This window comes from Buceros rhinoceros, unplaced genomic scaffold, assembly GCF_000710305.1.
Source record: "Buceros rhinoceros silvestris isolate BGI_N320 unplaced genomic scaffold, ASM71030v1 scaffold34337, whole genome shotgun sequence".
NCBI lineage: Eukaryota > Metazoa > Chordata > Aves > Bucerotiformes > Bucerotidae > Buceros > Buceros rhinoceros.
In genome coordinates, this window is record NW_010423421.1 from 4,653 (window position 1) to 19,259 (window position 14,607).

The 14,607-nt window shown below is 41.3% G+C and overlaps 1 protein-coding gene across 1 annotated transcript in view; it reads left to right on the forward strand.

The window, feature by feature from the left end:
- Positions 1-276: 276 nt before the first annotated feature.
- LOC104497194 (gamma-sarcoglycan-like) overlaps positions 277-14,607 on the forward strand; it is a gene marked incomplete at its 3' end in the record, with an annotated part of 28,865 nt that continues 14,534 nt past the window's right edge. Inside the window, exons 1-4 of the mRNA XM_010140414.1 lie at positions 277-532; positions 2,823-2,845; positions 3,547-3,750; positions 8,023-8,110. Of these exons, the coding sequence (XP_010138716.1) occupies positions 277-532; positions 2,823-2,845; positions 3,547-3,750; positions 8,023-8,110 (571 nt within the window). The remainder of the gene's footprint in view (positions 533-2,822; positions 2,846-3,546; positions 3,751-8,022; positions 8,111-14,607) is intronic.

The window sequence follows — 14,607 nt, forward strand, 5'->3', positions numbered from 1 at the left end:
GGGCTGGCCTAGAAGTAGGAGTAAGCATCCTGTAAGTAAAAAAGGTGTTATCTGATTGGAAATGCTGCATCCTCCTTACTCTGAAGTTAATATCATTATCAGTTCCAGTGAGCTTGAAGATAAATCTGTTCCAGTATTGTCTGGGGACATAAATCCCAGGTACATCATCTGATGCTCTTTTGACTTCGTCAGCCATCGACAGCAGGAGGGAACATTTTCAAATGATGAAAAATGCTTCTAATGTGGTTGAAGACATCCTGTTACTCCAATTACAATATGCCGAGCAGTTTTGAAATGAAAACTGGTCACACCTTTGTGAATGCTAATGCTAAATCGCATCTTCGGGACATAATGTTTTGGCAGCTGCCAGCAGTCGCCATGCCAGTCAGCTCCCTGCAGCAACAGGACAAGCCGCTTAGTGCCTGCCGAGATCCCATTTCATCCTTCTTGTCTCCTCAGCTCAGTCCCGGACTTGTGGAGGCCTTTGAGGAATTAGAAAACATGAGTCGCAGAGCACAACAATGTGTTACAGGTCAGGGCCAGCGCGCTCAGGCAGTGACAGTCACCAGCAGCAGAAGAACCCAGACTTGCCATGCATCTGCTGTGTTTAATGAAACACTTTCCCCCCCCAATCAACAGCTTATTGTATCAAAACTGCGTCACAGTCTGTGTCTGATAGCTGAACACCCTTTCCCTAGGTCAATAGGAATATTTTTATTCAATGATTTTAATAGAAACAGAATCAAATCCTTGAAACTGAAAGCATCAAGATTGTTTAACGCTGAGGAAGTGATAATGCTCAGGAAATAATAATTGGCTTCTCCTGGATGGTAATGTGGGAAGCAGAGTGGTTGTTGAGAGGACATTATGTGTAACTATTATACTCTTCCTTTTCTTGGAGCTTATCACTGGATCTCGGTGCATGAGGGTGGTTGTTTATCCTAAATCCTTCTCTTTTTATATTCCATGTAACTTTAATTTGCCAGTTAGGAAGGGGGGATAATAGAATTTCCCCATCTCACAGTGCTGCTGAACTCAGTACCTGCACAATCTTAAGAGGCACAAATATCATGGCACTATGAAAATAGTTTTTAACAGTCAAAAATGTGAAAATCATTATATGAAATCCACATTTTTGTTGTTCTCATGCATGTTACAGAGTTTATCTCTTAGTCATTGCAGACAGTCATTTATGCAGGTAATTTTCTTACGTTTTTGCACTTCCTGAGTGGTCAGTGAGAATGGGTGATGAGGGTCTTACTCAAATATGGGAGAATGTGAGCTGTGTGTCCATGCTCTGAAAGAAATGTCTGATGAAGAAGATAGGCCATCCTTGAGGACATACTTATGCAAAGCAATCCTAAGTGATATGACTGGGTTTGCTGAGAAATAAGAACTTACAGCTGAGTTAAAGTGCTCGGTTTTGTCATATGGCACATTTCTCTTGATGTCCGCAACGTTCCTTTGTCTGCAGGGCATTTGCTGAAAAATCGGAATCTGTTAGGAAGAGTGTGCTGAGTAAATTGCATAGATTGCTATTTCAGCAGCTGTTTTAGGGCTTATGTCTCTAATAAAAATTTCTTCCTGGCAAAGCCAAAGGCAGGCGAGAGATTGCCACCCAGGAGTTTGTTATTTTTTCCCAAATCTTCTTCAGAGCAGCCTACTTAAATTTCACCTTTGTCAGTACCATTTTAAATACTTACTCTAGAATATACTGTTTATTTAGTTCTTTATAATCCAGAAAAATCCGCAAATTGTGTTTCAGCCTGATGGTTAATATTGTCTACTTCCACCTGATGGGAAAAGGCATGAGATCAGAGCAAATAACGAGACCCCAAATTTGGTTAATTAAATGAAAGCCATTTGTTAGTGGTGTTTCTTTAGAATATCCTGATATTTCATGTCATATTTTTCAAAAGTGTTTGTCTTAAGACCTATGTGTTTTTGTGGTGTTAAAGTGATCTGTCCTACGGAACAAGTTAGAAAAATCTGGCCGTACTCTTCACTACAAAAACATATTCCTAAATCACCCAGTGCTGGCGAGGAGTTGTGATTGCGGCAGCTGTAGGGGGCTCATCATCACTATCATTCCAGTTTTGCCTCACGAGATGTATCGGTATCTGTTAGGTACTTTTTTTAAGCTTTGCAGTGGTCTAGAATCTAGAAATTGTATCTGCTTCCACTGGGAAAAGTCGGTTCATTATAGTTTTCAAAGCAGTAAAATATTTGACCCTGGGTAACAGATACCGTAAAGAGCTATTTCAGAAGCCTCTTTCCTGAAGGAAGCCCTTGCTGAGGAGGAATCGCAGCTGCACTCTCCAGTGGAGTGAACTACTGATGTGAATATTTCTCACCTTACAGAATTTAAGTTGTTTCTCTCATCGTCTCTCTTCAAGCCTGTTAAAATAACACAGCTACAGTTTTTCGGCGAAGGCTGGTCAGACGTGTTATTTAGCGTTCTATAAATATATATATATAACACCATATGTATAAAATACTGTCTCATTGTTCAGAACATATTCTGTGTGAAAACAATTACAGTCTCTTAGTGTCATTTCTTTTATCAGCGGTAGGCATGGTTCTTTAGATGAACAGGTTACAGACGTATCGTGGGTGGCCTGTCCTGTATCTCCTCTTCTCTGCTGACAAGAACAACCTGAGAAACACACGGAGTGGAAATAGCTTTGGGATTTTCATTGTTTTTGATTTAGCTCTCCCACCTATTCCTCCTAGTTCGAGGCAGTTGACTCAACGTGGCACCACATGTGGCCGAGCTGCAAGACTATAAGTTTTTTGCCACCTTTCCTCACTTTTTATGGCAGGGGGAGGGGTGAATCCTTTACAGGTGAGCTAATACCTGTGAAATACCTCCCAGCTGAAGCCTGCAAGTTGTCAGATGTGCTTCCTGAAGTAATTTCTCACTTGTTTTCCACATTACCAATTCTATGAAAATGATGAAAGGAAATAGAAGGAATGAAATGTGATAAGGGCTGCGAAGAGCAACTGAGCTAAAATTGGGAAGAAGCCACTGAGGAGCATGAGGAAGGTACAGAAACTGATACGCAGGTGATAAAGGAAGATAGTAGTGTGAGGGATGGAGCCTTGACTAACAGTTAGAAGAGAAAAATAATAAACCTAAGAATGATAAATTAATTAAAAAGAAAGAAGCAATTACTGAATGGGGGAGCAAATAAAAATGCCCCTTCAAATGACTTAAAAGTGTTACATTCTTTGTAAAGTATGTTATTGATAGAATAAACCTTGAGATGTTAACATAAGGGGTTTTTTCTGTGAGTACTTACGCTTGAAAGTTTATGGTTCATGACATTTTTAGAAGGCAAGTACAAAGACTATTTCAGCACAGCCAGGACAAGTGCACTTACGTTAATGACTGTAATATTGTATTTTCTCTAACAACAACAAAAAAAATCCAAATTTTAATAACTCTTTCTGGATAGCTACAATTCCTTAAAGAGAAATGCTCCCAGAAGAACAGCGGAATTCTCAAAATTTTAAATGCATCAGCGTGGGTGACTTTATCAATAGACTGGAGGCAGGCAGCTCTACAGATTTTCGGTTTATGGAAAGAACAAAAATAAATGCACCAGTAATAATAGAACATCCACAATTCTTGCCTCTTTTCCTCAGACTGGAATGGGACACCTGCGTGTTACGAAAGAAGGCCTTCGTCTGGAAGGGGAATCGGAATTCTTGTACCCTCTTTATGCCAAAGAAATCCATTCTCGAGTGGTAAGCAGATGATCTTCCAACAATGCTGAACTAGAACGAATGCACCTGCAAACGGTTGGGTTCGGGCAAAGTCCGGGCGTCTCTCATGGGACTATTTCTACATATGTCTGTGTGTGTGTGTACACACAGAGTTTTGCACCCTTTACAAGCGTGATCGTTACGTCACTGTTCTGAGGCTATGGCAGAGTTCCCATTTTTTTCTTAGGTGTGTGGTGAGAAGTAACCCAAAAGGATTTATGAAGGTCATTGTATATAAGTAATATAAGTAAAAGATTAAGAGCGTGTAGAAAGTTTGTCATTATTTTTACCAAGGTTATTATTAATGCTGGCCGCCCTGGGAAACTGCTTGTTTGGTTTATTCATCCGTTACAGAGTAGTTTCAACATCTCTCAGATTAGTGGATCCTATTGGAAAAGTTACGATTTTTCTGATGGGTTCAGTTGCTGTCACTTCTAGGACAGTGATATGAAATGTATGGTGTCTTCATGTCACTGTGTGTGACAAATCTACCAGGCTAAATGGAAACATGTAGGATTTAATCTTGTTTACATAGATAGAAAAGTTGGTTATTATTATTGAAGTAGAAAAGGAATAACAGACTTGGTCAAAGAAAATATTTATCAAGCAGATTACCTTTGAAATGGCACTGAGAGCGAGTATGGTATGAAATACTTTTATTGGGTTTACAGGAAGGAAGAGAGAATCTGGATGGTTTTTTAATTATTTCAGTGAACTCTGAAACTTATTCCAGTGAATCTTTTGTATAGCGATACCTATTTCTGGCCAACAAGGTACTTCTCAGAACTCTTGTCTGTAGTCCAGACTCTCACGAAATAAAGCCATGTTTTGTGAACGTTGTCATCGACCAACAGGACGGTTCAATGAATCAAGTACTAGTCAATGAGCGTAAGAGCCAAGAGCTCTTTCTTGACTTCAGACGTCATCATCCTCACCGAGAGGACACAGCCGGCTGTGAGACTTGGAGCGCAGCGACAACGTTAGTGTTGGTATCCCTATAGTAAGAGAACATGTAAATACAACCATCAGAGTGAGGTTCCTGAAATGCCTGACTACTGGAATTTAAGCAGTGCCAACACATTGTACAGCTGTTAAGTCTTTCCTTTTCTCTCCTTCTGCAACAAGTGTGTCCGGTAGCAGGAACAGCTCTCACTTAGATGGTGAAATTCCATTGCTGGATCTATATTTCCTTTTTTTTCTTTTTCTTATGCTGTATTCTTCTCTGCCTCATAGGCAGTGGGAAATCTATTTATGTGCTTAAATGAATTTCCCTTGAGGTTGTTTATTCAGTAAGACATTAAACTTTTCGAGACTTTTTAAGCAAAGCTAATGCTGAAGAGCTCCCTCTGCCCCAAGAAGTCATTAGGCATCGTTAAGCTACAACTCGTGCTCTTTTACTATTCCTTCCAGCCCTTAATATGCTGAGTACGCTATAGGAGGAAAGAGGTGTGGCAACATCTAATCCAAGCTTAGCTGTCTAATGACCCAGTGTGATCATTAGGAGCGTGCATTAATTAGAGCCTTCAGGCTACCGCATGTCTCTGCCCTCTGTGAACTGATAGTTCCACAGAGGAGGGGTTTGTTTCTCTGCTTGCTTTCTAAAATATTTGACCTCTCTAGAGGCTTAATTGCATGTAGCTTGATCTCCTGGGCACTTTCTGTATATTTATTCTCACGAAGTTGCCTGTTCGTTGGGGTTTCTTGTTCTAAGTTTGTCTGATAGAGAACTGGGCCACTCACAGCTATCACAGCAGCTTCCTCCCTTGCCTTGGTGGTTTTCTCCTTGCAGTCTTCTAACAGCTTTTCTCACCTATTGAGGTCCTCAAAATGCTCGGGAACTCTGTGGCAGAAAATCCATTTGCAGTACATCATCTCTGGAGCCTATTACATGGTTTTGCCTTCATTCTGAGTCCAAGATTTTAATTAGTCAACATTGCACGTGTGGAAGCTGCAGGTCTAGAATACAGTTTATCAGCACTTACGTTTGATATTACGAGTTACTAATTTTTAAAATCAGCCAGCAGCAGCCAACTAAGCATAATAAAGATACGCAGATTTGGGGGTCATTTAGCATGTGTCCCTAAATGTAATATATTGACCTGATCCTTGTCGAGCTTCCTTTTCCGCTGTGTAATAACTTGTTAATGCTAATGTTCATTGTAACACACTGCTTCCTTTTTCCTAAGGCTTTGCATTATTTGTGTTGATTCTGTTAACTTTCACTTTTTTCTGATACAATTTGCAAAATTAAATTCATTTATATTGCTCATTCAGTGACTTATGTGGAAATAGCCTATCTTCCTACTTGTAGGATTTAAAAAAAAGTCTAGGTTGGACTCCAAACTGTATTCCTTCTACAGCTGTTATTAGATAAGCATTTGTAGTAAAATTCTTCTGTAACAAGTGTTCAAAGTTCTCAGTTTATCTCATCCTCTAAGCATTAGATTGCAGTGGGAACATGCCTTGGGAGTGATTTTCAGGAGACAGCCCTTCAAGGTGCTGCAGGAACTCCCTTGAGTCCAGAAGGACCAGGAGCCATGTATGCAGAAGAGACTGATCTTTAGCAATATTCCGATGGCTGGAAACCTACTTATTTACCCAGGAATGATTGTCCCCTCTGAGATGACAAGCAGGCAGCTTGCTAACACTTTTTTATATCATGTATTCCCTGGTACTTTGGCAGCTGAGATCTGCTTAGGCACTCTTATGGGTTACTAGGTCCCTGCCCTTTGGACACCCCGTGTGCTTTAGCATGAAAGCCCCTGTACTGCAAAAAACCTTCCTCTCCTCTTTTTAAGTCTGCTGGTGTAGCTACAGTTTGCTGATCCCAGTAAGCATAATCAGACATTTTGTCTCCAGGTAAGTTTCTGATGCTTAAAATCAGGTAAAGACAGTGGCCAGCATGATCTCTCTGAAATCAGCTGCATTTAAAGACAATTCTGGTGGTAAATCAAGGAAAAAACCCACTCAGTGCTCTCCTCACAAAGTTTTAGGGCGGTTGCAAATGACCCCTGCTGGATCTCTTGCTATGAACTGGTTTCATCACTATTCGATGGGGCACAGTTGGCCGCTAGGTGTTTCAAAACAGTTACTTGTCTGCTCGTCAGGACAAGGAGAAGCTGGAGGAGGCTCCAAGAGGCCCGAAGTACAGATAGTTTGAGTGGAAGGTCTGGGAATTAAGTAATGAAAATGGTACATTCTCTCGGAGGAGTTCAAGCAGGAGTTAACCCAAGGGGCTGTTCTGGTGAAGTAATTCCACGCTGGCTGCAGTTTCAGAATGACGTGAATTTTGAATTGCCTGCCACAGCGAGTCTGGATGGGGGTGAGGTGTGGCCGGGATGAGTGAAGGTACCGGTTACACCTGCTCGGCATGCCCTGGCTTTCATAAGAGGCACCGAATGATGGGTAGACATGAGGCTCTGTAAATGTCCCCTCTGCGATGCAACCTGCGAGGAGCGTGGCGTCAAACACAAGTGCCATTGCTTTGTGCTCTTCAGATGTGGTTTTGTGTACTGGGACACCAGATGGGGAACAGCACAGGGTGTATGAGGGTCAAATCCTGGTGCTGGGACGTGGACAAACAGGTGATGCTCTTCAGCCTCTGATACACTGCTGTCACCCGTCTGCGTGCAGGATGGGGAGACGATTTAGTGTAGACTGACACTGTGTACTGTCACCTCTTAACGTTTGCTTTGAGCGCCTCAGCCTGCCGCCGTCTCCAGGGCCCACGGTCTGTGTTTCCTGCCAGGACAGGCAGTGTCGGGTGCCAAAGTCAAGCCCAAGCGTACAGGCTGCGTGGACCACTGAGGAAGCAGAGCGCAAACATGTTTGGCACCAAGCTGATATGACAGTGTAAATTCACAACGTGGGGTACTCGCACTTCAGTTAAATGGTTGTCTTCTAGGTGTCTCCATTATGTATTCAATAATACATAATTAATTAATCTAAGTACTAGTTAAGCAATCTAGTACTTAAGCAGTTTTTTTCCGAAAGATCAAATGTTAGCAATCAGGTTCACTGGTCAGTGGCACAGATTTTGTTCACCTGAAGCATTCTCTACAATTTTTTCTTACATTAAATCTGATATAGTTGAAGTAATTAAAAATATCTGCCCAGATTTGATGGCATCTGTGGATGGTTTTGTAGCTGCAGAGTTCTGTCAGTGGCTGAGTTAATACACTAGACTAAATTTTGAAAATCGTTAACAATACTCATTATTCTGCTGAATCTAATTCTTTGTTCTCCGTCAATCAGGACTCATCACTGCTTCTCCAATCTACTCACAACGTGACTGTCAATGCTCGCAATTCAAATGGGGAAGTCACAGGCAGATTAAACGTGGGTAAGTCCAAGTGATTTTTCATCGTTCACTGTTTTGGAAACATTATAATGAATGTTTGCAAGGAGCTTCAAGGCTATAAAGCACTAAGGACATGATTATTTTTTACTGCCACATTTGAATAGTCCAGCTGCAATCCAGTAGGTTCCAACAGTATATTTTTAGTTTCTCAGTTATACACTTATTCTGTTAATATTTGAAGCACTTCTTTATTGCAGAGTTGTACAAGAAAGGTCACTGCAGAAATTACTCTTTTTCTTGTGTAAATATCTACTGATAGTTGCAAATAAGTTTTTAAGAAAGTGCAGCAGTATAACATGGCTAGAGAGCTCCATACAGTAGCTACTAGTATTTCAGAGACTAATGCATTTAAGCACATGTCCTAAAAAAAAAAAAAAAAAAAAAAAAACAAAACAAACAAAAAAGCCACTTCACCACTCAGATTTTACTCTGTTTGGTAGCAGCAAGATACCTGGTTTTACTGGGTGAAATCAGTAGATAGAGACAGACGTGGGTGACAGATGTTGACAGCAAGAATAAGCAGACCTTACTCTTTAAATCATATTTTTAAGGCAACAAAGGCAAGAATGTGTGTCAGATACAACAGAACTTCTCTGAGTTTTGTTACTGCGTTTCAACTTTTATTTGACTTTGGAAAAAAAACATAGCAATTTAATAACTTGTTTCTTCTGAGATCCTCATGCAGCAAAGCATAAATTCCTACTCATTTAACTGTAGGACTCACCTGATGTGCTTACGTGCTTTACTAGGTCGAGACCTAGATGAGCACTGATGAGAAACTTTTCCATGCTGAGGGAACTGTGTAACTTTGGGGACAATGCCTGTTAGGAGAATAATTGTACCGATTCAATGAACATTTTTCAACCTTCTCGGTTTTCAAACAACTGCAGCTGGTCTCTGGGCAATCTGATCTAGTTAAAAATATCCCTGTTCACTGCAGGGGGGTTGGGCTAGGGGATGGCCCCTTCCAACCCAACACATTCCATGGTTCTGTGATAGAAATTATCATTTCAAACTTATAAAAGAGTCTTTAAATGTTTTCAAATCTGTTTTTTTTTTTTTTAATGCAAGGTATTCAAAAAGATCTCGCTTATTCCTCTTAAGAAAAAGCCCCTAAATATTTATCAAAACAAGATAGTAGCGTTCATATTTCATTTTGATAGTACCTAATGGCATGAAATGTACAGTTTCATATTATTAGTATAGTTATTACATTACTTTGCAATAATTGACTATACAATGGCCACATGACCAAAACCAAACACCTCACACAGTGAAGGTTTCTGTGACGTGGCACTTAACGCTGTTTCTGTCTGCTCTGTACTGTTGGTGGATGCCCATCATGGGACCAGATGTGTATCTGCACTGGGATCATTCAGCAAGTTGAAAATACCTGCTCTGTAGGGCTAGAGACACCGTTTGAAGAAAACTTGTGAACTGAAGACCCGATAGGCGGAGAAGGGTCAATACAAGTCCATGTTGTCATATATGGACTGTGGTGTTCAGAGGGAGACTTCTGCTGGTGGGAACTCTTCCGTCAGGAGTGACGCAGTTATAGCAAATACCACCCATATTGAGTATTTTCCCTTCTTATGGGCAGTTTAATTCTGCTTCTCTGCTCTTCTGGCTCTATTTCCAGTGACGTGCTCTGTTTCCAGTCCAGTGGGTTTTGTACGTTACGATCTCAAGCCTCTTTAACTTTTTCCTAAGGCAAAGCCAAATACTCGGTGTGGTCCCAATGAGAAGCTGTCTGGCTGTGCAGACAGGCTCTGTCCGCCTTCCTTAGGCGATGTAGGAGGAGAGCAGCAGGAAGAGGCAGAGTGTAGCCTGGAGCACCTACATTTCACACCTTTTAGAGGTGTTCAGAATGGAAAGGCAGTTCAAATTCAGCACTGCAGCAGGGAAGTTCTGGCTCACTCTACAAGAAATACTTAGGTAAGAGAGTGAAATAATACTTTGAGCTTGGGAAGATCAGAACTACGTCAAAAGGAACTGCTAAAGTGCATTGGCGTATTATTTGAAACATTTATGTTTAAGCACTCTCTTTTTGACTGGCGATTCTATTTCTTTAATTCATTAATAATTGGTCGTACGTGCTGCCTGGTGTAGTGGGTAGCACGGTAAATACTAACATGGAATATTACCAATATTAAATCATACTCATTTTAGACTGATAGGAAAGTGTGGAAAGAATGGTAAAAACTTAATGTGGGCAAGAACTCTGATAATACCTAAAGATACAGTCAAACAGCGGTGACTGGGGTAGGTGACAGTCTGTTACAGTAAACAACCATCTCTATGTGGCTCCGTATTTTAGCTGTTGTCCTTGACCAGTCATAAAATGCATGCCTGTAGGATTCCCTTATGAGACGTGAGAAAAATAGGTGTCCGGCTGGTTTGCTTCATGTGCCCAAGCCTTGCTGAAGAATCAAAGCCTTCCACAGATCCTGGCATGCTGGAATTAACACCCCAGTCATCTTACAAATATGAGTAGGTGCCATTGTGAAGAGGCCGTATAGGTAAGTTTGGGATCGTTCCAAAGATGACAATCTCTCGTAAGATCATAAAAATACTTCTGAGTCATAGGAGATTCTAATTCAAATGATCTGTTAAAGTTTTAGTAAGTTACTAAGAGTGATGTAGGAACCCAGTCTTCAATAGAAGTAATTCACAAGAAAGATGTGGAACAAATCTTTGCTTGAGGAGTCTCTGTGAAATTCCTCACAGAAGGATAACAGGCACATATAATGCAAGAAGTAAGGTTTCCATCATGAATCACAGATATAGGAAAAGGACATCAAATGTGAGAAACTTCCACCATGAGCACTCTTGTTTTAAAATTTCTACATGCTTCTCAGTGTACCTGCAGGACACGCTTCTTGTAGGAGTTGTCCGGACATTATAGCTCTATTTAAAAAAAAACAAACCCCAAACTGTAGTCTTGTTGTGTTTTGGACTGTGTTCCATAATTACGCTGCTTTCTGAAGCCTCACTGAATGCAAATACATTTAACAGTTTGCCAGGAGAAGAATGCTTTCAAAATCATAAGGAACTTTTCAGAAGAACAAACCAGTCCCGTGCCTCACTCTTTTTGACTTCAGTATCCTCTGGGTGACAAAGGTACCCATTCTGTTCGAGTTACCCTTTAAAATCATTTGAAACTCATATATGACCAAAGAAAGTCATATTAAAACCAAATAAATAACTTTGAAAAAATATTAATTTAAGGCTGAAAAGGAAATGAAATGCAGTGAAGGGATTATGGGGATGTGATTGCTTTGGGAATATTTCTGGGAGAAATGGGACTTAAAAAAACTTTCTTGGCCAACAGGCAGCAAGGAAGGAACCCAAGCCAGGCGCAGATGTGGGAAGGTGCAGGATTGAGCAGGAGTTAAGAAAGCCATGGAGAGAGATGCTTCTAGGCAAGGCAAGGGAGTCTGCTGAACAGATGGTAACTGTTTTCATTAGAATAGCGCCTGTCTTTAAAATCGTGAATAAGATTCAGATGTCATGATCACAGCTTGCTTGTCAGCCTTCAAAACTGGAGTATCTCAAACTTCCTTTGATAATCCAAGGAAGCGGTTGAAGAAAGCTGCTATCATCTCCGAGATGCCCATTCTTACCACTTCAAAGCCTTATTCAATCCCAAAATAAAACTGTGGCACCTTTGATTTATAACCTGAGCCACAATAAAGCAACTTACTGTAAGAAATTTTAAAACTTTTTCACTACAAATATATAATATATATAAAAAGAAACATATATAGTCAATTATCAAATACTTGAGAGCAGCACTGGTACCAAGCAGTTGATGATGCTCCCCCCAGGTCAGCACATGCTGACGGATACGGCTCCCAGCGGGTCGGTGTCGTGCAGTCAGGGCTGGCAGTGCTGTTCCAGCACCACGTATCGAGGAAGGGGATGAAGAGCAGCGTGTTTCCCGCTGTCTTTACTGAAAAGCTGTGCCAGTTTTTTAAAAGATCTCTTTTCCAAGGATCGTTTAAGGAAACTTCAACATTCCAAAGACTGTAAGTTCTGCTTGTAATAGGTCTTTTTCAGGAGCTAAAAAAAACCCCACAAAGGAAAGTGGCTTCCAGAGTCATGCGAGGTCTGTGCGAACAGGTTGCAGGGGAGTGGAGTGCTGGGGGTCCTGCTGGTTCAGTCGATCACACCAAGGAACAGTAACACTCCAGCTGCAGGTCAGGGCCTCGGTTTGCAGCGTTTAAAGCTAGAGGGAATTTATTTACACAGCTGTATTACGAAGCTGTGCTGCACACCGAGACATGAAATCAGCACCGCTCAGACCGCATGGAATTAAGAGTAAAAACCAAGAAGGTTTGTGCAGTCTGGAATCAGAATTACAGTAAAAATTCTGCCTAGAGACTATTTTCATGCCCATCACATTAATCTGAACAGCTGTGAAGTGAGAACATCTGTGCTGTCCCTCCCCTCTGGTTTCAAGCAGGAACAATGTTGTCAGCGTCGGTCCCTCACATATTGCTCCATGGGCGTTCGTCGCTATCTGCAAACTGTTTCCCATGCCAGATCCAGTCTGGTTTCCCTATCAGCACTTTGATATTTCATTTTCAAGTGATCATATTTTTTCATCGGAGACATAATAGGAAGAAAACAGTGTTAATGAAGTGTGTTGTATGTAAGAAGAATTTGATGGTGTTTTACAGGGAAAACCCTGAAGCCAGTTTCATAAACTTGACTTAATTAATGGCATTGTTAAATCATGTAGCTTTTCCTTCTTTATTTTTCCCAGAAGGGTTTCGTTAAAAACTCCACTTTTGTACAAATAAGTTCTTTCTTATCTTTGAGATAAAAGCCAGAACATATTTCTCGAAGATCTTTGTACTGCAGGAAGGTGATTATTTGCACAACTTTAATTGCTGTCCAGCTGGGTTGTAAGAAGGAAAGGTACAACACAGGAGTAATTAATAGAAAGATAAATTGGAAACTTCGTTGAAGCATTTTTTTAGGTGATTAAGTCTTGCTGTGATCAAGAACTTACAATATGTGTTCCAAGGGGATTAAAGTAGGGATTTATACTTCCAGAAGTTTAAAAAATGTAGCTACCAACGAATCTGATCATATCATGACATACATGCTGGTTTTATTTAAAAGCAAAATGTAGTTGACTCAAATCAAGCAACGTTTAGAGAATGGCAGGTGGCTGCTAAACCATCCTATGGACTCTTTTCCGGATCCTCTTTCCTAATCTCCTGCTTTAAGCCATGGCAGACATGTTTCTGTGCTATATTAAATATTAATATCTGCCAACTGGCTTAAATATGCCAGCACCACAGTTAAGGGGAAATGTAACCTGGCCGTGGGGATTTGAACCCTGGGCTGTCACTTCTCTTCTACCTGTGTCTGGAAGAAGAGAAAAGCAATATGCATGTAAGTCTGCCAAGCTTAGCACTGAAAAAAGGCTAATGTTTGGGAGGTTTATTTGGCAAAAGAACACGGTAGTGGATACCTGTCTCTCATCAGAGAGCAATTGCTCATCTGAGTAGCCCCATCCTCTCTTTATTTCAGTGGGTGGAAGGAATTCAAAATGAGTGAAAAAGGGAAAATATTACATATTTTATAACCTTCTTGACTTTCACAGTCTTCAGTAAATTTGCGATCCTGAAAATATTTTGGTTCGTATGGTGCAGTAATCAGTAACGTAAGTCACTGATGATAATTTGAAAATAACAATTATTGCTAAAGGTGAGGATAGCTCCCGTGCTTCCTTTCTTTAAAGTCGTAAGAGGAGTGAATTATTGTCGTTGGTTAATGCTAGATGATTTCATAACGGTTTGCACCTCTGAGAAGACAAGGTGAAGCCAGACCCTTTTCAGCGGTGCGCAGCAGCAATGCTCATAGGTTGCAGTGAGGCAAAATGCAACTGGATAGAAGGGGGGTGTGGGGGGGGTTGTGTGAAGGCGGAGGGGGAATATCACCATTGGAATCGTTAACCGTGGGAACAGGTTGCTGAGGGAGGTTTCGGTGAGAAAAAATGAAGTGGGAGGGAGGGGGGGTGTGGGGGGGGTTGTGTGAAGGCGGAGGGGGAATATCACCATTGGAATCGTTAACCGTGGGAACAGGTTGCTGAGGGAGGCTGTTACATCCCGATCCTCAGAGGTATGAAAATCCCACCTGGACAAGACCCTCAGCACCTTCATCTAACTTGCAGCCAAGCTGACCCTGATGTGAGTAAGAGGTAGGACTAGGTGACCTCTGAGTTCACCCGAAGACTTGCCCAGTCTTCAGCTGACACTCTGGAGGAACTTAGGTTGCTGACAGACCCCATGTCAGACTTTCTAGAATGAGTAGAAGTCTTAGATAGTCTAGGGCAGCTAAAATAAGCTGAAGGCCAGCAGAGACCACCAAAGTACACATAACGGCACCAGGCGCCTCTGTGGGCAGCCGAGTCATGCCCTGTTTAACTGGTCCTCTCACATTGTCCTCTGCCCGCATCCAGCAGG